The sequence below is a fragment of the Accipiter gentilis genome, chromosome 17 (genome assembly GCF_929443795.1).
Source record: "Accipiter gentilis chromosome 17, bAccGen1.1, whole genome shotgun sequence".
In the NCBI taxonomy this organism is placed as follows: Eukaryota; Metazoa; Chordata; class Aves; order Accipitriformes; family Accipitridae; genus Astur; species Astur gentilis.
In genome coordinates, this window is record NC_064896.1 from 2,490,237 (window position 1) to 2,511,063 (window position 20,827).

The 20,827-nt window shown below is 46.2% G+C and overlaps 1 protein-coding gene across 3 annotated transcripts; it reads left to right on the forward strand.

Moving 5' to 3' along the window:
• Window positions 1–741: 741 nt before the first annotated feature.
• SMAP2 (small ArfGAP2) lies at window positions 742–20,113 on the forward strand. 3 transcript variants are annotated; one of them, XM_049820276.1, is made up of 11 exons: window positions 811–926; window positions 5,478–5,585; window positions 14,407–14,540; window positions 15,095–15,180; window positions 15,988–16,066; window positions 16,437–16,523; window positions 16,996–17,077; window positions 17,605–17,705; window positions 17,824–17,989; window positions 18,249–18,571; window positions 18,985–20,113. In XM_049820276.1, the coding sequence occupies exons 4-11, from the start codon at window positions 15,098–15,100 to the stop codon at window positions 19,108–19,110; spliced, it is 1,047 nt and encodes a 348-aa protein (XP_049676233.1). In that variant the 5' UTR covers window positions 811–926; window positions 5,478–5,585; window positions 14,407–14,540; window positions 15,095–15,097; the 3' UTR covers window positions 19,111–20,113. The 3 variants fall into 3 exon arrangements, with proteins under 3 accessions (XP_049676232.1, XP_049676231.1, XP_049676233.1); XM_049820274.1 differs by lacking the exon at window positions 5,478–5,585 and having other exon boundaries at window positions 743–926; XM_049820275.1 differs by lacking the exons at window positions 5,478–5,585; window positions 15,095–15,180; window positions 15,988–16,066 and having other exon boundaries at window positions 742–926.
• The last annotated feature ends 714 nt before the right edge of the window (window positions 20,114–20,827 follow it).

Consider the following 20,827-nt stretch of genomic DNA (forward strand, 5'->3'; position numbering starts at 1 on the left):
CCGGGCAGGGATGGAGGCACTTGAGCAGGGACCTCGTCCTCCTTCTTCTCCCCCCTCTGCCTCCTCCAGGGAGCACCCCTCTGCTTAGCCCCCCCCAACCCCTCCGCACCCCGCAGCCCCCCCTCCATCCCACAGCCAGCACCCCCAAACCACCGACCAGCACCTCCAGACCCCTCCCCAAGCCTCCCGCACCCCACAGCACCCCTTCCAGCCCGCAGCCATCCCCACCAAACCCCCACCCAGCACCCCACAACCCCCCCAGCACCCAGACCCTCCCCACCCAGCACCCCTGCACCCCCACCCAGCACTCCCCAACCCCCAGACCCTCCCCACCCAGCACCCCTGCACCCCCACCCAGCACCCCCCAAGCCCCCAGCACCCAGATTCTCCCCACCCAGCACCCCGAAGCCCCCCAAACACCCTCCTTGCACCCTCAGCCCCCTCCCCGCCGCCTCCCCGCCCCCTCCCCGCCGCCTCCCCGCCCCCTCCCCGCCGCCGCAGCCCCACGCCCCCAGCTCCGCCCGTCACGTGACCCTGCCCATTCATGCCTCTCCCCCGCCACCGCCCCTCCTCCTCCGATTGGCTCCCGCCGGCCCTGCCGCGCGGTTGACGAATCAACGGCGAGGAGGAGGGGCCTGGGGCGGGGTGGGGAGGGGAGGGAGAGAGGGACGGGAAGGCGTTAAAGCGCGGGCGCTGCGCCCTATTGGCTCCTCCCCTCTTTCGTTGCTCCGCCCCCCCAGCCGCCGGCCGGAAGCAGGAAGCGTCGTAGTGCCCGAGGCGGCGGCGGCGCCGTGACCCGCGGGCGGGCAGCGCCGGCCGCGCCATGACGGGCAAGTCGGTTCGCGACGTGGACCGGTACCAGGCGGTGCTGGCCAGCCTGCTGGTGGAGGAGGAGAACAAGTACTGCGCCGACTGCCAGGCCAAAGGTACCGGCGGCCTCCCGGCGAGCCGCGCTGGCTGAGGGAAGGGGGGGGAGGGGGGGCGGCGGGGCCTGGTGGGCCCGGACCGGCTCGGTTGTGTGTCCCCTCTCGGTACCGGCGTGTGGCGGAGCGCTGACACACCCACACACATACCCCCTCCCGCCGCTGGCCGCCGGGGCGGTGGGCTCTCGGGGCCCTCCGGTGTCCCGTTCCGTCCCCCCCGCAGCTCCCCGGGGGTCGCTGCAGCGGCGGGAGGAGGGCCGGCTCCCCCGGGAGGACAGGCCCGGTTGGGCCTTTGGGGGGTGACGGCTTTGCTCCCCAGCCTCCCCCGTGAGCTGGCAAGGAGAGCAGAGGGCTGCTGCAGCGGGGGCTTCGGCGGTTTGGGGGTTCGTAGCACAGGAGGTGGTTTCCCCTTTGATTGAGCAGGTGCTTGGTATTTGGAAAAAGAAAAAAAAAAAACCAAACAAAAAAAACCCCTCCAGATTTGGCTTCCACAGAGTTTCATTCACTGTTAGTTACGGCAGCCGTGCTGTGCTGGCAGTGCTCCTGTCAGAAAAACCGCTCCTGGTGCCTCCGTAAGCGTGCTTCTGCAGCTCTTGCTCGTTCGGCGGCAAGTAAGTCGAGTAGAAAATTGCCCAGGATCTGCTTATGGAAACTCATCGGCTCTCTGACTGCGCTGGGGCTTTATCTCAAATGTCAGTGTGGAAACGCTTAATGGCGTGTGGGGACTGCTCTTCTGGAGAAGTCTCTCTTGTATTAAGAGGAACCTGGAGAGCTGGTGTTGCGTAATTTTGGAGGGCATTCCAGCTGAGGAGTAATATCCTGTAAATCAGAGCTGTAGCGTGAGCAGCAGATCATCTCTAGAGAATCAGGAGCAGTATTTGACGGTGCAGTGTGTAAGGCAAAGGAAGGAATTGTAACCTAGCCCTAGAACCAAGTACCACTGAAGGAATTTCATGTTTTGTCCCGTGCTTCCTTTTCCACTTAATATTGATTTCAAGGCTTGTTGTGATCCTTACTTTTCCTAGAAAGGAGTGGAGTGGTGTAGAGAGGAAGTCAGATGTGAATGTCTGAATTCTAGAAGAGAAAACAAATAAATTGCACAACTGTTACTTGTTCCATGGTGATGCAGATGCCTTCCTGTAGCTTGCTACTGTGAAATGCTTTACTTTCCTGTAGCAAAAGGGTGAAGGTTATGCCCATGCCTACCTAAAATCCTATTTTAATGAGCTATTATAATGATTTGGAGATCTGAACTTGAGGCTTGTTTGCCAGTAGCTGCAATAGATGAACTCAGAACAGGGGCTGTCTTTCTATGTCCACCTGTAAGTGGGAGACTTAGTCACCTCAGTATGACCTCTAAAAACTGCGGAGAGCACCACTGAACAACATTGAAAGTTAAGGTTTGTTTTCAGCCCTGCTCCAAAAAAACCCAAAACACAATAACCTCATCATAACAACCTGTCTTATCTTGGAGATAGTATGTTTTGAGACTTTGCTCACACTGGCTTCAGTTGACCATGTAGGTTGAACGTGGTGTTGTTGGCAGAGAGCAGAATGTTCCTTTCGCTTGCAAATCCCTTATCTCTTGGCTCCTAATGCCAGTGCTAAGGGCAAAAATAGCCGTCTTATCTTGTCTTTTGAGGCATGAGACAGTAATATACACAATATGGAAACAAATTCTCATAACAGTTCCAGGTTACTTGTTTTGATGTGATTATATAGCGTCTCCTGTTGATAGTACATTCTGGAAATGCAGTAGTCCAGTTAATTATGCATAAAAGTCAGTGTACAGTTCAGCATTGCCACTAAAGCTGGAAGCTGCTGGGAAGTCTGGGAAGATAGGCTGCATCAGTCACAAGGAGTAGGCTTCTGCTGTACTGGGTTATCTGACAAAATAATTATCCACTGTACTAATGAAATTCATGGAGGTGTGAAATCTCATTCTTGAGGGCAACATACGGTGTTTGTGGCCACAGGGTGTTTATATGCACTAAGCTCTTCAGCCAGGTATCTGACTGGTAGTTGGTGCCAGTCAAAGCATCATATTGGGCTGCATTTTGGTTATGTGGCTTGGTGTCGTGTTCTCCCAGCAAGGCACTGGAGCTGGTTTGCAGCGATGGCAAGAAAGGGCTGATGTTCTTACTGCTACCGAAAGTAACTGCGACGTTCTGCTTTGTGTATGGAAATGAGCCCCAGGTGTACTTGTGCAGAGTGAAGAGCACGTTTTATTTGATATATGGCTTAATAACTAAAACTCTCTGCAAGTCTGTGCTAATGAGAGGCCACGTGGTATTTGCTAGCTCCAGATGGCTTCCCTCAACATTTCCAGCGCTACCTGGAAGAGTAGCTGCTTTTCTGTACAGCTGATTGTTGCTGTGTTTTTAGCCGACTGCAAGTCTGGCTACGCTAGTGGTGGCACGTGAAGAGTGTACTTCTGTACAGTTCTGTGAATAGTAGTTTGCCAAGGTCACGGCTGAAATCTGGTTGGTGTTAGTAAATGATGCTGGGGGGTTAGTTGGTGATGGCAGGTGGTGTTTCTTCCTTCTTTGTCAGCTCACGTTCAACATCATAAGGATTTTTGCATGAGTTTCAACAAAGTTGAAGGCAGAGCAAGAAGCTGGCAGCTCATACAACACCTATGAAGACACTTTTTACAATAAAACACTGGCTTTTGACCATCTGTTTTTATGCTGGAGTTACTGAATTTTGTAGTGGTTTGCCGCTTGATCTGAGCGTTTCAAAGCTAGCATGACACATAGGTAGAGACTGTTCAGATGCCACCCACACTTCCATTATGCCTGTTCCCAATGACCTAGCTACTTGCTGGGTTTCATTACTGTATTTTTTTTTCACTTCTATATACAGAACTAAATGAGATTACAGTACATGCCAGCGTGAGCTGCAGTGCTAGTATGTACCCACTTGATTTCACGCTCTACAGAAATTCTCAGTGTTAGGGTAAAAGTCTAGTTTTCAGGCACATCAGCTCTGATGTTGACTACTGGTTGGGCCCTGCACTCTGGGACCAGTATAGCAAGCATGCTCTTGTTTGCTATGCCGTGCTGCTAAACAGCTGGGTATCTTCCACCTCCTCTGCCCTCATCAAAATGATTGCTTAGAGAGGTCATCTTCTGTGTTCTCGTTATCACTTGCTTTCTATCAGGCAGTGCGTACAAGTGATTCCTAGTCCAACTTGTATCTTTAAGCGTGAAAAGGGGGGAGAACCAGTTTCTCCAATATATTCTCCTTCCCTCCTATGTCTGGGATTCAAGTAACTTCCGTGGGGCACATGACTCTTCCCAAGGCATTTCTTCTGACGAGCTGTTGGAGGCAGTGATGGCTGCACGTGTTTTCTCTGCATAACTTTTCTGTAAGAGCTACGCAGATGAGCCTGAAAGGAGAACTGCAGAAGCGTGAGCCTGTTGGCTTCCCTAGACAGCTATTAATGTCCCGGGTCTAAGCTGTTGGAGGGGAAAAAAGGACAAGGGAACTGGGAAAGTAAGCTCGGGGTGATTTTTGCTTCTGCAACAATAAACACTGCAGTGGTTAGAGGCTCTTGTTTTGGAGGAAGTTGGGCGAGATATCTCACCTGCTGCTTCCTCTTTGTATTGTAAACTTTCTATGCAAAGTAACTGTGTGATCTGATCACAAGCGGGTGGACAGGTAGTAAGTAGTACAACCTGTGCCAAAGCAGAGCGTGGCTAGACTGCTTTCTGGCAGCGGAGCTTAGGAGAGAAAATTTGTATGTGTGTGAGAGGGGACTTAAATACTTGATCAAAACAGGACTTGGTTGCTCAGTGGCAGCCTTTCAGGACATAATCTAGCCACGTTAGGTACAAACAGAACAGCGGATTTCCCCTTGCAAGCGCTATCAAAGGTTACGCATCTCAGTGGTTTTCACATGCAGATCTGAATGCTATCGTGATACTAATATTAATGATCAAAAGCAATGATCCAGCATGGAGTCCTAGCAGCACTGCACCACCTGCAGTGATGCAGCTCTCCCCTTGGTAATGCTCAACATGGCTAAGGTGGTTGAGTGGCTGTCTTCACTAAGCTGGAGTGATGAATTATCAAAATCCTCCTTTTGAAGGCCTTTGCTATATGAATCGCTTGAACAAAACGCCTTAAAAGAGAAACTGTAGATGAGTGAGAGTGGGATCTCTTCTACCGGTGCATTTCTTGTGGCAAAGGGCCTTCTGAGTGCAGTTGTGTTGCTGTTGTGGTTTCGTGTGTGTAAGATAACGTGAGTGTCAAGCAGTCTGACTGTATTGAGTATCTGTCAGAAGGTATGCTGCTGAACTTCAAAATGAGTCTGGAGGCTGAAACTGCAATGTAGATGGAGGGATGTGGTGTAATCTGTGCAAGTTGGACTTGACCTAAGTGTTCAGAGGTCTTCCAGTAAAAGGAAAACGTCTTGTTGAGTAACGTTTACATTAACTGGATTCTTCTCTGCGTTTCTGACTCTAAAGCTCTGTGCTGAACTTGTGTAACGTACAGCTAATTCTATTTGATTCTCTCCTTCTCCCAAACTCTTCCCCTCTGCTCTTCCAGTCCTATCTATCCAACAGGCTCCTTGGATCCAGTTTCGTTGACGTCGGAACGGCAGGTTCCTCCCCAGGGAGCACCAGCGAGGACTGCTCTATCTGTCCATCAGTTAAGGTTGCCCTGTGCTCCTCCTGATTTGTCTGACTCTTCCCTTCATCCCTTGTGTCTTGTGAGAACTGTGGGTTCCATGCTGAAATCAACCCCTTCTTCTAACTCTAATGGTTAGATGGGAAACTATTTGTTGCCGAACACATCACGAACCCAGATCTAATTCTTCGAGCAGTCTTTTCTGAAAGAGGGGTAGAACTTTGAAAATACCTGTTAAGAGGTGGTTAAATATTGGATGGGAAGCAGAAAGAGCAGGACAAAAAGCTTGGGGCTAGAGTAGGTGTAGTTAAGGAAGGATGACTTCCAGTGGAACGGGGGAGTTAGCTTATTACTGTTGGTTCAGTCCAGCCAAACTAGTATTAATATAAAACATGTTGCTAATATTCAACAAAATCTGTTGTGACTCAACTCCTCCATCAGCAGACTATTGAATCGCAGCGGAATTTCCTTTTCAGCAAGAGCAATATGAAGAGTAACTTTTTAAATAGCTGCCTAGAACAACTGCATGTGATGAAGAAATTATCATTATGGGAAAACTGAGCAGTGGGTAGTGATGCATATACTGTTTGCCTGCAGTGGACTTCAAAAAACCAAAGCGGTAGGACTAAAGCTTCTCAGCTTGCCTTAGAAAATCTGGTATTAAAAGAAAGCTCAGTCTTATGTAATGGAAGCTTGCCAGAGGGGGTGCATATGTGCTTGTATACTCATTTTAATTCTTAGCTGCAGTCACAATGTTCTGCAGTTCTCTTAATGAGTGCTACATTTTCTTTTCTGCTTTTAAACTGTTCTACCCTTCTAAAATCAGTCTGAAAGGAATAGTTCTGTGCCTAAAGCAGTATTAATTTCAAGTGAGTGTAAGAGTTCAGAAATTAACTTTGTCTTTGAGAATGGCTTTACCCCTTAGTGATCTTCACCTGAGAAGTCTGAGCAGTGCTGCCGTGGTGTAAGACTCTCTGGCTGGGCGGGAGCACAGCTCTGTCTAGCTGTGAGCCTAACCCTACGTACACCTGCTTGAAGTAAGTTGTGACTTCCCCTTCAAGCCACCAAGTGAGGAAAAAAGCTTCAGCCTTTCCAGTGGGGACTTCCTCTGGAATTGGTTTGTGCTTAAGAGTTGTAGGAAGATACCCTTTAAGAAAAGATACGCAGAGCTCTGAGTCACATACATGGATGCATGTCTCTACATCTGCCAGAAATAGATAACAAAGATAATCCTCCAAGCAGAGCGCATCTCAGCAAACCATGTCAGCTTTAATAGCGTTGTTCTTCTGTACCAGCTATATTGACCCACCTGTGAAATGGAGAGCCTGTGCGGTGACTGGCTGTGTAGCAGAGGGTATAAATTAAGGGCCCAGAAATGCCATGTGATTCTCAGAGCATAGCTGCAACTTTAGTAAAAGTTTGTTCCTATAGTAACTGCCAGAGGAATTACATAAGGTATCAGACACACTCGGGATCTTGTGTGCCAGCCTCTTCAGAAAATGCCTCTGCAGTTTTAAGGTAGTTCGTCTTTCAAAATGCAAGTAGGTTATCAAAACCAACTAGAGAATAAAGAATAGCTTTGGTCTCCTTCAGGTTGATCCAGAGCAGTGATTGCTTCATGTGTCCCAGGAAATCTAGGACAAAGTTTGAGCTTTTAAGAGAAACTGTCTTAGAGCAAAGCCTCCTCTGACTGCGAAGCTGGATTTACCTGTGCTACAATCGGACCTTCGGTGCCTTGTTAAACTGCTTACCTCTATTTTTGGCAAAACATGCCATTCCTTACTGGCCAGGTTATGCCCTTAGGTATGTCAGGTCCTTTTTGGTAACTGTGATAGTGAAAAATAGTTTGTCTAGCTTTAGATATTGAAGAGATTCTCAAGCAAAAAGTGGCCCAGGAGCTCAGACTCCTTCCTCTGTTAGGAGCTATTTTAAGGACCCAGTGACTTCTGCATATCTCTACGACTCAAATCAGATTGAAGATAGGGTCTAAATATTTTTAACATGCAGTGAAGAATTAAAGACTTCTTGTAAGGGTTTGATGGTGGAGAAATTCTAAGTTGAATTTTGATGGTGTAAAATAGTAGTGGTAGTTTCCATCCTGCTGCTCTGTTTACATGTGTATTTGGGCACAGGGATGGTATTTACCTACCACCTAAATTTTTTGCATTTCATGGAAATTCGGGCCTTCTTGAAATCAGCTACTTCTACCGTAGCAGCTTCTAAGACTGACGAGTGTGTAGTTTTGGTCAAAACCTAGTTACCGCAGGAAATATGTGGATCATAGAACTTGACTGATTTTTATATCTTTAGGCTGTGTTGCCACCAGTATTGGTAATGTTAACCAGTCCTCTTGCATGGATTCTTATTATAGCATCTGCTTGAAATTGTCACTTTCACAGTTTATTTACTGAAGTAATAAACATCACTTTCTTAAACAGCAGGAAGGACCCACCCTGCTGTTCACAGCATCTCTTTTAATTTCCTCCACCTTGCTCCATCTGTGTTTGTATCATCACAGCACTTCTTCAAAGAACAAGATGGTAACAATGATAAGAAGTGCATTGAAGGCTGCTTCTGCAACCTTACCATTACTCAAAGTTGGATCAAATGCTGCTGTGTAGCTGCCTTCAGGGCCACCAGGCACCCAAATGTTACGTGTTTCTGGTAAACTATGGAAGATACAAAGCCTGTTCCTGAGAGGAAGCGGAGCCAGCACCAGTCAGCTTGGTCTGACTTGGCCAGTGAGGTACCTTACCTGCAGCAAACACTATGGTTTGGAAGGAGACAGTAAACTGGTTGCTGCCCATACAGCCAAGAAGATTTTTAAGGCAAAGCTCCAAGCTATTGTCCGAAGCAACGTTCTTAACCCCCATAGATGCCTCTGGCTCTTCCTCTTTCTTGCAAAGAGTGGTTAAAGCCTATAATTACCGCAGCAATCTTTTACCGGAAAAAAAAAAAACAAAACAACCACAAAACTAAGCCAAAGAAAAACCCTGAAAACAGCCCTTTCATCTTTCAAAGGATGGCATAAAGTTGAAATTGTGAGCCACTAAACTACTTAACAAGGCGTTTATCCTTATCAAACTCCCTTGCTACAGAGCTTTTTGGCTTTAGCATCCCTCTTTCACTGGGTTCCAATGGCTTCCTGAAAACTACACAAATAGCTTAGTCTGGTACTAAATCTGGGGGTACAGCAGGTATTAGTGCTTCACAAATCTGAGATAGGTCCACGAACCTGCATTAGGATGCATGCTCAGGCCAGTAACTAACTAGCCCGTACTAATAACTAAATAGTGTAATTTAGAGATCTTGAAGTTGAGTTAACTGTGCTTTTTACTCACTAGCAGAGTTTACCTTGTTTCCCCAAACTAATCTGAACATTCTACTCTAGAACAGACATCTACAGTAAAGAACAGAGGAAGTTGTTTTGTAAGACAGCCTTTGTCATAGCTCTTCTATGAGCGGAATGAATTTCAGTAAGTCATTAAGCAATCTCTTTCCAGAATAAGGAAACCACAAGTCAAAGGAAACTCTTGGATACTTGGCTATTTCCTCATTTGGCTCAGCAAAAAGTAGGGCTTTTCAACTTTGACTTGATGAGAAATTTCCAAGTACTGGTGAAGGCTTGTACAAGAGGATGTGAATGTCATCTCGCAGGGATTATCCGGCTCCGAGGAGAATTTCCCACATCCACTTCCCCTGTGCGTGCTGAGAGGGGATGGTTGTACGATGCTGTAGTCCAACACATGTAGCAGTGTTAGCTGGGATCAATGGGCTGAGCAGGCACATGTCCCTGTTACAGCTGGGCTTTTGCTGGAGTGCTTGCAGGCAGGGAGCCTGCGAGTCAAATGATTGTTTGCACTAAGAATATTTCATTAGGCTTTGAATAGCGATGTGCTCTCCTTCCTGCCTATGAAAGCATCTATTTTTTTCCTGACCCTCCTTCTCAAAAGAGCAGTGGCTTTGCAGCCAACTTCTGTTTTATTTTTAAATGCCTTCTGGAGGGTTATTACTGAAGAAACTTGCATGAGTAGCTTGAGCCAAAATCTAAGGCCTGAATAAAGGATGAGGAGTGAATCCCTCAGGGATTCCTTGATTAAAAACACTCAAGGGTGTGAACTTTCAGCAAGTGTGACTAAGACATGATGTGAAGTGGACTAGCCACGCTGCGCTGGGGTTTTAAAGGGAATTGGGAGCCTTTTCAGTAAGGGCAGATCACTCAGGCAGTCTTTGTAGGCATTAATGAGTCCAGCTTAGATGCTAACTTAAGCTGGTATGACCAGCTTGGTATGTGGTATTTATTTTGACAGGCTGGGATATAAAACAGGCTGTGAAACTGTCTCATGGAAGCACTGACTGGGCAGCTGAGTTTCTCACATGTAGCTTTTTAGTCTCTGCAGGATGGTGGTGCATCCTCACTTAGGAATACAATCAAGCACTCAGTGCAGCTTTCTAAAATGAAAACTGGCTGCGCAATAGATGCTTTTAAGCTTGTGATCTTCCTGCAACCGCTGCCAGGCTAGGAATATATCCCAAGGTGGTCTGATCTAACCTTAATATTGTGCCAGAACTGAGTGTATAGCTGGGCTCTTAAATATGTTTTGACTCTTACTGAAAACTGTCATTTTCTTTAATCTGATGTTCACCTGCAGATGGTTGGCATTCTCCAGAAAGGATTTGTGCCCATTTGAGGTGATGTACAGGGGCATGAGATGCTTAATCAGAGCAGAACAAGCTATGCCCAGCTCAGGTTAGTGCCAAGTAACTTGCTTACCATGGGTGTTAAAATTAGCCATAATACTGAAACAAAAGTGACTGCAGCATCAGGCTTGCATGTCTGATACTGGTTGTCATTGCAGCAAATTCCCAGTTTTGCATACGGGAGGTGAGTTTTCATTGAGGCCTTAAGCTCCAAAGCCATCTGGTGGCTGTGAGGATGCCAGCCTCGAGGGAACCAGTTTTATAACATTAGTGAGAGTATTCATGCGAGGAACAATTTCTTTCATGTTTCTTTCTAGTGGTTTAACAAACTAAATGTTTCTGTTAGCCTTGTCCTAAAACCTTTTGCATGTAAGTTTCCATGATTCACTGAACCCAGAGGGTAAAGTGCTCCCTGTGGTGCGCCGTGCCCTCGTGCAAGCAATTAGTGGTCAGTGTCAGGGTGTGCACAAAGCCTGCAAGGGAAGATAGTGCTCCACGGCAGCTCTAGCAATGCTGATAAATGCTGCTGTGTTGGTCTCTAAAGTGACTTACCGATATAAAAGCATTTTTCTCTGAAAAATTTTGCCCTTAACTTCTACTAAGGCGTTTTGCCCCTTCTGTCAATGCTCAGTCACTGTAGCTTCTGTACAGTCTTCAGCTTGGTTTAGTTTTTGGGAAGTTAAATGCTGCAATGTGTGACCGAACTCACATCTGTAAATACCACCTGGGGCTTTCTGCAAGTCAGTCACCTTGAAAATGGCATGTGAAACTGAGGAAATGACTGTACAAAGTTCTCCCCAGCCAGATCTTTACTGGGCAATTTCTTGTGTGATTTCTAGTGCAGGCTCCTTCATTGTGGCCTCAAAAGAGGGAAGTGAGAGGCTTGTTTACATTTGCACCAAAACCCATTCCCCCTTTGCCCACAAAACTAAGTGCTTTATAAGAAATGAAATGGTAAAAATGTTGGGTTAGCTTAATGGTTGGGGGCATTAGATATGAGCAAAGCTGAAGGTCTAGTAAGAGTGTGTGGTTGGGCTGGTGCCTCTGCATGTTGCATCTGACCCAGCCCAACCAGGACGTCTGGGCTTTGGCCCACTGCTTCCGTGGTGGCAGCCTGGTTAGGACAGGCTGTCTTGCTTGGGATACCCTTGCTTTCAACAAAAGAAACCCTGAAATGTTCCTCACTGCCCAAGGCACCAAATGATAATTTTAATGAGCATGAAGTTAATTGCAGTTTTATTCAGCTGGACAAATTTAATATGCCTCACATTGCTGCCAACAGGCTACTGGTCTGCTCAGCAGTTGATTATTCAAGCAGGAACTCTTTCCCTGTTGTATTGCACCTTGCCGTGTCAACCTTTCACTGCTGTCGAGGCAAGTGGTTGTCTTGTGCAGCTGCTTATCTTAAAGTAGCTTTTCACTCTTGAGGGGTGTAGCTGTATCTTGTTCCTCTTTTTTTTTTCTTCTCTATTATAGTGTTGATAGAATACAGGGCTGTGTAACTAGGGTAAAGAAATGACTAGCTATGTGCAAAAGCATGGGGTGCTCAGTTCTAGAGTTCAAATTCATGTGCCTTGCAGAACTGTGGAGCTGGCTGCAGACTTCAGACAGCGTTTCGGAGAACTGTCCAAATATCCTGCTTGTGTGGCTCTAGAGTCACCACCAGGTCAGAGAGCAGACTGCTGAACTTCTGGGATCACCACCTTCTTCCTGGCTGTGGGCAAAACCAACCCCACATCCCCAGATTTCTGGCATTTCCTTTAGTCTGTAGATCTGGAGCCTTTCTTATGGCACTTACTGGCCCTGCAAGGATGCCTAAACCCTGGCTGGAATAAGCATCAGTGAAGGCAACTACCCTTTGTTGTATAATATGTGTTTTATCACCAAACCAGATGCTAACTGCAAGGATGATTTTGAAAGGCTATGTGTTACTTTTTAAAATATTCACTGGCATAATGAAGCTGCTTCAGTACTGGGGTCTTCCAGAGCTGGGATCTACAAGTTGCAGCAATAGTCAGCTGTTATTCCTGGACTCAGCCCTTGCTGTTTCAGATCCTGCATCACAAACGAAGTAACACTAAAGCAGGCTGGGTATAACAGACTGTACCACTGAGTCATTCTCTTATGTGGCATCGCAGGGTAGGAGGTTGCAGTGGCTTGAGCTAGGACATGTGACAAACCAGTGAGCTGATTACTACAGCCCTGATGTAGTATCTAGCTGACTATTAATCCTTTTAGTCCTCGAAAGGCTAAATATATCTAGAGTTTATATCTAACCTTGAATCTCATGCTTAATCCTGCTGGCAGTCTCACGTTATAGCCGTCAGGGCGTATCTGAGAGAGACCTCCACAAATAAATCAAATGAAGGATCAGGGTTCCTGGCTTCACCTTGGTGTGCTACAGGCATAACACTGAACAAGACTTTTATTCCCATGCCTTACTTTGTAAGTGGCATACTTAGGTGCTGCTAGAAGTGTGGGCCTCTTTGATGCATTCAGTCCTAGATTTTGGTAGGTATAATAAAGGAACTGAGGTATAGGCAAGAATATGCTTCTGTTAAGGTCTTCACCAAGAGCTGTTCCTAAGCTGGGAAGTGACTTTCATCAGCTTTATTAAATTAATACCATTCTCAAGGGCCACTCTTCTAGTGAAAAAGCAGAAAGCAATGGCAGGACAGAACAGAAGACTTAATAAAGACTTGAAAAATCATAACATGAGTTAGCTGGAATAGGTATTGGAGGCAAGTTGGAGATTGCATGCCTTTGCCTTGGAAGGCACCATGAGCCACTGATTGCATTAGCAGCACCAAATCCCTCAGGATACTCTAGACTTCCCTGTAGGAATTAAACTGTTAACAACCATCTAGCATATCTAGGAGAGACAAATACAGTGCTGCTTTTTTAGGGCTTTGAAATTACACTTTCCCCCTCTTCCCCCTCCCACCTTAGTCTCATTAGCTTTGAGGCTTGCTATTTTAACTATGGCAAGAAAAGACAGAATAACTCTTCATCTGCAGTAATGCCTATAAAAAGGGCTAGCACAGTTTTTTGGAGGCTATCGAGTCCCTTATTCAGGATGTGGCTTCACTTTGGCCAGTTACCTGTGGACGGTGATATCCAACCCATGGTGGAAGCTGGCCACGTTAACTGTGTGGCTGGCTGGCAGCTCTAGCCAGATGATTTAGTTGTTTTAAAACCTGCTTGTCTTGCACTGCAGAGGACTACTTCTGAAGCTGGTCTTCCTTCAGCAGGACTGAGGGTTTCAGTGGCCGGGGTCTGTTTGCCCTGGCTGGGAGGGGGGGCTGCGAGTGGTGGGAGTGCCTGTGGACCTCTGCCGTCCCCTTGGTAATGCACTGCTGGGTTTCCTTCAGAGATCTGTTTGCAGTGAGTAAAACTAAGCTTGTTAATCTTTCCCTTGTGATTTTTTTTTTTTTTTTTTTCCCCTGGCATGACCTCCCTTCTACACCTTGGAGCTCTCCTGCCTGTCTGAAAGCCGCATGCAAACCGTGAATCTGATTAGAGCTGTAGAAACTGCGGAGTGAACTGTTAATCGGTCTTGTGCCAGGATTGCAACCTGGGTTCTGCCCCTGGCTCTGCGTTTTTGGTGGCCAAAGTACTGGGCTTTGTCTGTGCTGCTCTCCTTACTCAGCTGTAGCTTCCTCCATAAGACTGATTGATGAGGCAGTCTGTTTGTCAAATGCTGAGTATTATGCTGCTCTTCCTAGAGCAGTAGTGAATATTCTGGAGCTGACTCCACTGCAATAAGGTTATCAGAGAAAGATTCTCCATTGCTAAAGCAGGAACACAGACTTATCATGACATGACTGTTACATCGCTTCAAGCAAGATGAAATCAGAGGGTTTGTAGTGTCTTGGGTGGTTTGAATGCCTATTTTATTCCCTCCTCCTCTTAGAGTTGTTTGTCTTGCATAGAGCTCTCAAAATGGAAGAGGGAGGCAATAAAATACTAGCTTTAAGTATAATGATTGGTAGACAACCTTTAAACATCCTGCTGGTATCTAATTCCAATTTCTCATCTGGGTGAAAATGTAAACACCTCAGTCCCAGTTCACTTGGTACAGTTTCTCAGTTGCTCAAGGCAACTACAGGTTGACTAGATGGTGTGAAATGCTTCTATCTCTTTGCAGGACCACGATGGGCATCCTGGAATATCGGTGTATTCATCTGTATTCGGTGTGCTGGGATCCACAGGAACCTAGGAGTTCATATATCCAGAGTGAAATCTGTCAATCTTGACCAGTGGACACAAGAACAGATACAGGTAATGCAAATGAAACATGAACGGTGGTGTTCTGTTAGTGGAGCTTCATAAACTTGGAAGTAAACCAAGTCTGAATATGGCAAAGATGTGGGAAGCAAAGCAGGAAGAAGATATCAAGCTAGGTTAGATTGGGAGGGGAAATGTCATCATTTCAGGCTCAGCAAACATCAGAGGGTAGACAAATGCTCTGCAAGTTTCTGTAAAATTGCCAAAGGCTGCTCTTGACTGGAGTTGGAGCTGCTGCCCACCTCAACTTTAGATTGCTAATGTCGTGTTTATCTTGTCTTTGAATAAATATTGTGTTGTGGTGCTTAGGATTGGCTAATTGTATTGGGCGGGAGAGGGATCATAGCAACTGCATCAGGGATTCGCAGGCAGTAGGCTTGCACCAAAAGCCTGAAGAGTAGCTTTCGGGTACAGAACAGACTTCAAAAGTCTACATGTGCCTTCTAGTTAACACGCATAGACTCTTGCTTGGTAGCCTAGCATGCTAGTATGTGTGAGAGCTTTAATGTCTGTGAAACAAACGGTTCAAGAATTCTTTTGAATTGCAGTGCATGCAAGAGATGGGAAATGGAAAAGCAAATCGTCTTTATGAAGCCTACCTGCCAGAGAACTTCAGGCGACCTCAAACAGATCAGCATCCTTTCTTCCTTTGCTGCTGGGGAAACATAGAGTCTTTTCATCTTGTTGCTTTGTAGCTGCACTCCTTGCATAGGAGGTTTAGCTTCATTTGCCTGGGCATCAGCTGTGAGAATGAGTTCCTAGCTGGGCACCCTCTGAGTGTTCCTTCACCCACAGGCTGCTTGGTTACAGAACAAAGCAGAAGAAAGCTAAAAGGATTGCTTCGGAGCTATAAGGGTGGAGAACTGGAACTCAAATGTTACAACCTGAAGCTATTGCATGAGATGCACTTTAGAGTCTGTGGCAAATAGGAGGGTTGACTTTCAAAAGTTCTGAGCATTTCGAATTCTTAGTAGAGACAGATAAAAAGGTTTAACACTTCTGAAAAATTAAGCTGTAACTTTTGCCTTACAGGAGGGTTTCGAGATGCCAGGTGCAACAGGGGTATAGTGATGTGAACCTAAAGAAACACAGGAGCACCTCTCTACCATCATTTTTGTCTTAAGCTGGTGGCTGAGGTGTTTTTGTATGTGAGTGATGGTTGAAGTAAATATACATCACTGAAGAGAATATACTAGGAATTTAAGCCCTGATTTAATGTACCTTTTATAGCACCATCATGCTTGGAATAACCCAAGGGCAAAAGTTGAGTAGCTCAAGTAGTTGGATCCAACACTAAATTATTTTAAGAAAGTTACTGCTGGAAATGCTCTTTTAAACAGTCATTAGTTTAAGTTAGAGCTTGTACCTTGTATCCACATGTCAAATAATATACGTAAGTCCTCTATTCTTGAATCATTTGTCTTTAACAAGCTGCTTGCAGAGCTGTGGAGAGCTTCATTCGGGATAAATATGAAAAGAAGAAATACATGGACCGAAGTATTGACATCAATGCATTCAGGGTTAGTTTGTAATCACTTCTATGGAAGCTTGAATACATGTTAAGATATAAGTGTATGTCTGTCTTATGAGTAAGCAGTGACTTGTTTAAACTGTCTATTTTCATAGTTTCCTGTATTAGTGACTAATCTCTTTCCCAAGGCTGATTGCCTTCAGTCATTCTGTAGAAGGAATTTAAATTGGAGGGGACCTTTGAAGGCCATCTTGTCCAACTCCTTGCTCAAAGCAGGACTAGATTCAAATATAGGTCTTTAGCTGTATCTTCGAGGTTTTTTAGATCAGTAATGGCATCGTGTAAAGCTCTGTATGAACTTTCTCTTCATATGATGACATGAGTTTTGATTCTCATGTCAGTGGGTTTTTTCCTTACAGAAAGAAAAGGATGACAAATGGAAAAGGAGTAATGAGACAGTATCAGAAAGAAAACTGGAACCTATCATCTTTGAGAAGGTGAAAATGGTAAGACCAAAAGACATGGTCATGGATCAATTGTAAAGACTTCTCTCAAGCAGAACAGAGGTAATCCAGCTTGATATGGAAGCATTTTTTCTGGCCTCAGTCATAGCAGTGGATGCATTGAGTCACAGTGATGGTAGTAGCTTGTTTTTCTCTGCTCAACCAGATACTAAGCAGATGTGTTCTGCCTTGCAATGGAGAGCAGATTGGAATCCAGCTACTCCCTGCTTAGCTTTCCAGCTTGAGCAGCTACTTTTTTTTCCTAGTTTAGAGCATGCTTGAATTTGACAGTGGGTTCCGAAATAATGGGACAATAAAACAACCATGTAATACTCGCTCTGAAATTCTATTCACTTTGGAAGCACTTAAGTCCACTGGAAAAAAGGATTTTAAGGGTTAATCTCTCATTAAAGCCTCTAATGTATCGGAGTAAAACCAAAATTTGAACAAGACTTCTGGTGTTCTTTTTCTCTAGCCTCAAAAGAAAGAAGAAACGCAGCAGTCTAGAAAAAGTTCTCCTAAATCTACTGAACCAGTAATGGACTTGCTAGGACTTGGTAAGAGCCTTTCCAGCCTTATTGCGCTTGTTACAATGACCCTATCCACCACCTTTGATCTTGTGAATATGACGAGCTTTTAGTACTTATTTTCCATGTCAGGTGAACAAATAGCTGGTAGGAATACTAGAGTGTTTTGCTTAAACTACTCCAGTGCAACTCAAGCACAGTGCTCAGCACTGTAGCAGAAATGGTTTTCCTTATGTGTTTCCTTTATGCTGCTGCAGTGGTTGCGCCTATAGTATTACAGGAGCAGCTATAGTGGTCTCCAGATGCAGTGTGGCTCCTGGCTACTCTGAGGTTAATAGGACGGATATGGTGCAGCGCACTTCCTTGGTCCTGAGCCAGTTCCTTCTCAGCACCAGAAGGTCGAGGAAAGAGCTGGCAATATGTGTTGGCTAAAGTAGGTTACAGGTCAGGTCGCTGGGTTGAGTGGCATATGTGCAAACTTGCAAAATGGGCAAGGAGGCTGCCCCTCGGCCTGAGGCCATCTGCGTGAACATCCATCACAGCTTTGTCTCTCCCAGATGCTCCTGTGACAACCACCGTTACGAACGGCAGGCCTAGCAGCTTGGAGAAGGATCTTGATCTTTTCGCATCGGTGGGATCAAACTCTGACTCCAGGAAGGTAAGTGGGGAACATGAGTGCCTGACAAAGTCTAATTGGATGCTTGAATTGAGATGATGATCTGTGTCTTCCCCTAGTGCTGAATGCAGCTGTTGCACTTGTGCTGTCTCTGTCTCAGGTCACTGGCTCTATGCCGACGTCTGGAAGTGCCGGTTCTGTTCCCGAAAACCTGAATCTCTTCCCTGAGCCAGGAGGCAAAGGAGAAGAAGTGGGGAAGAAGCAGCTCTCTAAAGACTCTATCCTGTCCTTGTACGGCTCTCAAACACCTCAGCTGCCTGCACAAGGTAACAGATCTCAGAATAGAGCTGTTGAATGGCAGTACACTAATTCAGAGTGGGTGGGGTGTCCTGATAGCTGACAAGCAAAGATGTGGAAATGTAGGTGGTCCTTCTTAAGCACTGGTGAGTAGCATAACGAGCAGCTTAGTCTGGATGTGATGGCCCAGTGAATGGTGTGGTAGTGTCCGATTTGAGGGTCAGCATTTCAGCCCCTGACAATGAATGCAGCAGTTCTTCCCTTCACTGCTTCTCTGCCTTTTCCTAGGAGCAATGTTCATGGCCCCAGCTCAGATGGCTTATCCTGCGGCAGCATATACCAGCTTTCCAGGAGTAGCCCCCTCCAGCAGCATGATGGGAGGCATGATGGCACCATCAGTGGGAATGATGGCCCAGCCTGGAGCTGCAGGGGTGGTGACTCCCATGGCCATACCAGCTGGATATGTGGGTAACGTGCAGGCAGCTGTCATTGGTGTCCCCAACGGGATGATGGCTGCACAGCAGGCTGGCTACGTAGCTGGCATGGCAGCGGTTCCCCAGCCTGTCTATGGTGTGCAGCCAGCACAGCAGCTTCAGTGGAACATCGCTCAGGTGAGGTGTGATCTTCTGCTGACCCAAAGGTGGGTGGAGGGCAGGGGAGGCACATGCAATTAAACCTAGCCTGTGACTGGAAGACTTCAGTGCTTTTATAGCCTGGCTCCTGGGGTCGGGTGAGGTCTGCTGACACTGCAGGCAAACTGAGGGATCACAAAGGAGTAACTTGTTCAGAGGTCTCGGTGCTTGGTGGAAAACAAAAATGAGTGCAACATCAGCTAAAATGAAAACTTCCTCAGCTTGCTAGATGGGCATACACCCGAGAAGCCAGTCACTTCTGTTCACCGTAACTCTTTAGAAGAACTTGCTTAAGCCTGTAATATGTTGGGGAGCCGGAGTTTTACCTTTGACTGCTGTGGGCTGGCAGTCTCTTTGATGTAGCCTTGACTTCTCTCCTCTCCCCTTTGCAGATGACCCAGCAGATGGCTGGGATGAACTTCTATGGAGCTAATGGCATGATGGGATATGGACAGTCAATGGGTGGAGGAGGTGCCCAGGGAAGCAATCAGTCCCTCAGCACTCCGATGTGGAAATGATCCCTTGCGTTGTGACCATTTTTGCCTTCTGTTCTGTTCTTCAAAACTGCTCCATGAGACATTCAGGGTTTTTCTTTCTGGCTGGCTGCCCAGCCTGAACCTCTTTCCATAACTGAGACCCATCTCTGCCTTTTTTCACTGTCAGACATGGTGAAACCTCAGTGATCAGAACATGAGCTCCCCTGTATTTAGCACAGTCAATGCACACTTCTGGGGTGGACCCCCTCCTTGCACAAACCTCCACTAATGCTTCTGGGTAGCACTTAATGTCCTGCTGGGTATCTTAGCAGAGGTGTGACTGAGGAACTTGGGAAATCTGTGCTTAATACTGCCTGTCATGTCAGGCCTTTTAAGAATCACTTAAACTCTAGTATTAGTAGGGGTTTTAGTTAGCGGAGGGGTGGAAACATTGTTTGGTGCTGTGGAACTGGATTTTAACCCGAGCCCAGGGGCAAGCAAGCCTTGCTACCTCTTCCCTTGAGTGGAGTTCTCTGGAGCTGAGGCCTCGCTGTGCTTGGCTCGCCAACCCTCATTGGAACCAAAGTCATTTTGAAGACCCCTCTCCCTCCCCCCGTGAGCAAGCAGGATTCTCGCACAGTGTGGGGGCAAGCTGTTTGGAATGTGAAACTTGCACTTCAGAGTGGCTTTTCTGTCTAATGTGTGGTATTGATGTATTTAACTTTTAACAATCTAACTGAGAGTTAACTTATCAAGGGCTGAGAGCCCACTGCAAGTTTTCTTACACTTTTAAAATGACTATGACATCCTAATTTATACTTTTTTCATATTTTTTTGTTCCTGTGTAATCCTGGTACCCGTTTCTGGCTAGCTTTTGACATTTTAATCTAGGCATAAGAAGTGGGTGGGTCAGATTTCTTTTCTCATCTTCAGTAGAACACAACTGCTTAAACTCATCAGCGTGAGCAAGAAGTCAGACTTCTGTGGTCTACTTTATCCTGTGTATATGTAAATTCCCAAATAAAATATTGCGGTGAGACCTCAACTGCCTTATCTTGTTTTTGAAGAGTGTAACAGATTGTGTTAAACACTGCTGCCATTGGTGTGAGCTGTTCACTTCAGGTGTGGGGATCTGGAGCCTTTCATCCAAATCGGACCAACTCCATCTGCTTTGGTGCAGGGCTGTGTCCCAAATGTCAGGCGAGAATAGCGTTTGCCTGAAAGCTAAGGACTATCGGCACACAAAGAACCAGGCTCAGCAGAGGCAGAATCAGGTCAGTTGACACTTTTATATACAAGAGAGACTCACAGCTTAGGGGTGTGGGTAAATGCAGCGTTCCTGCAGCTGTGGCTGCAGGGAGAACTTAAATCATTAGGACTGCAGCTTTACACTAATGTTCAATGAAACCTGACCAAGGCCTATCCAAAAGGTAAATTTACAAGCTTTTACAAAAAGTGGTAACAGGCTGGGGCATTTAGGAGTTGCCTAAAGAACAGATACGAAGGCCAGTTTTCCTTAGGCTTGTGGGTGGCTATGTGCAGCTGCAGGGGGGAGAGAGCTCAGCTAATTGTATGAGCCTTGAGTTGATGGTACTCTGCTTGCATATTAATTATGGTATTACTTTCCTCAAGTCAAAACCTGCTTTTCTCAGAAAAAAGAGGGTTTCTTCCTCTTCCCCTCCTCCCCAGCATATCTGGTTTGGTGGTGGGGGAGGGTTGGCTTTTTTTCATTTTGGGCTGGATGTTTTGAGAAGCTCAA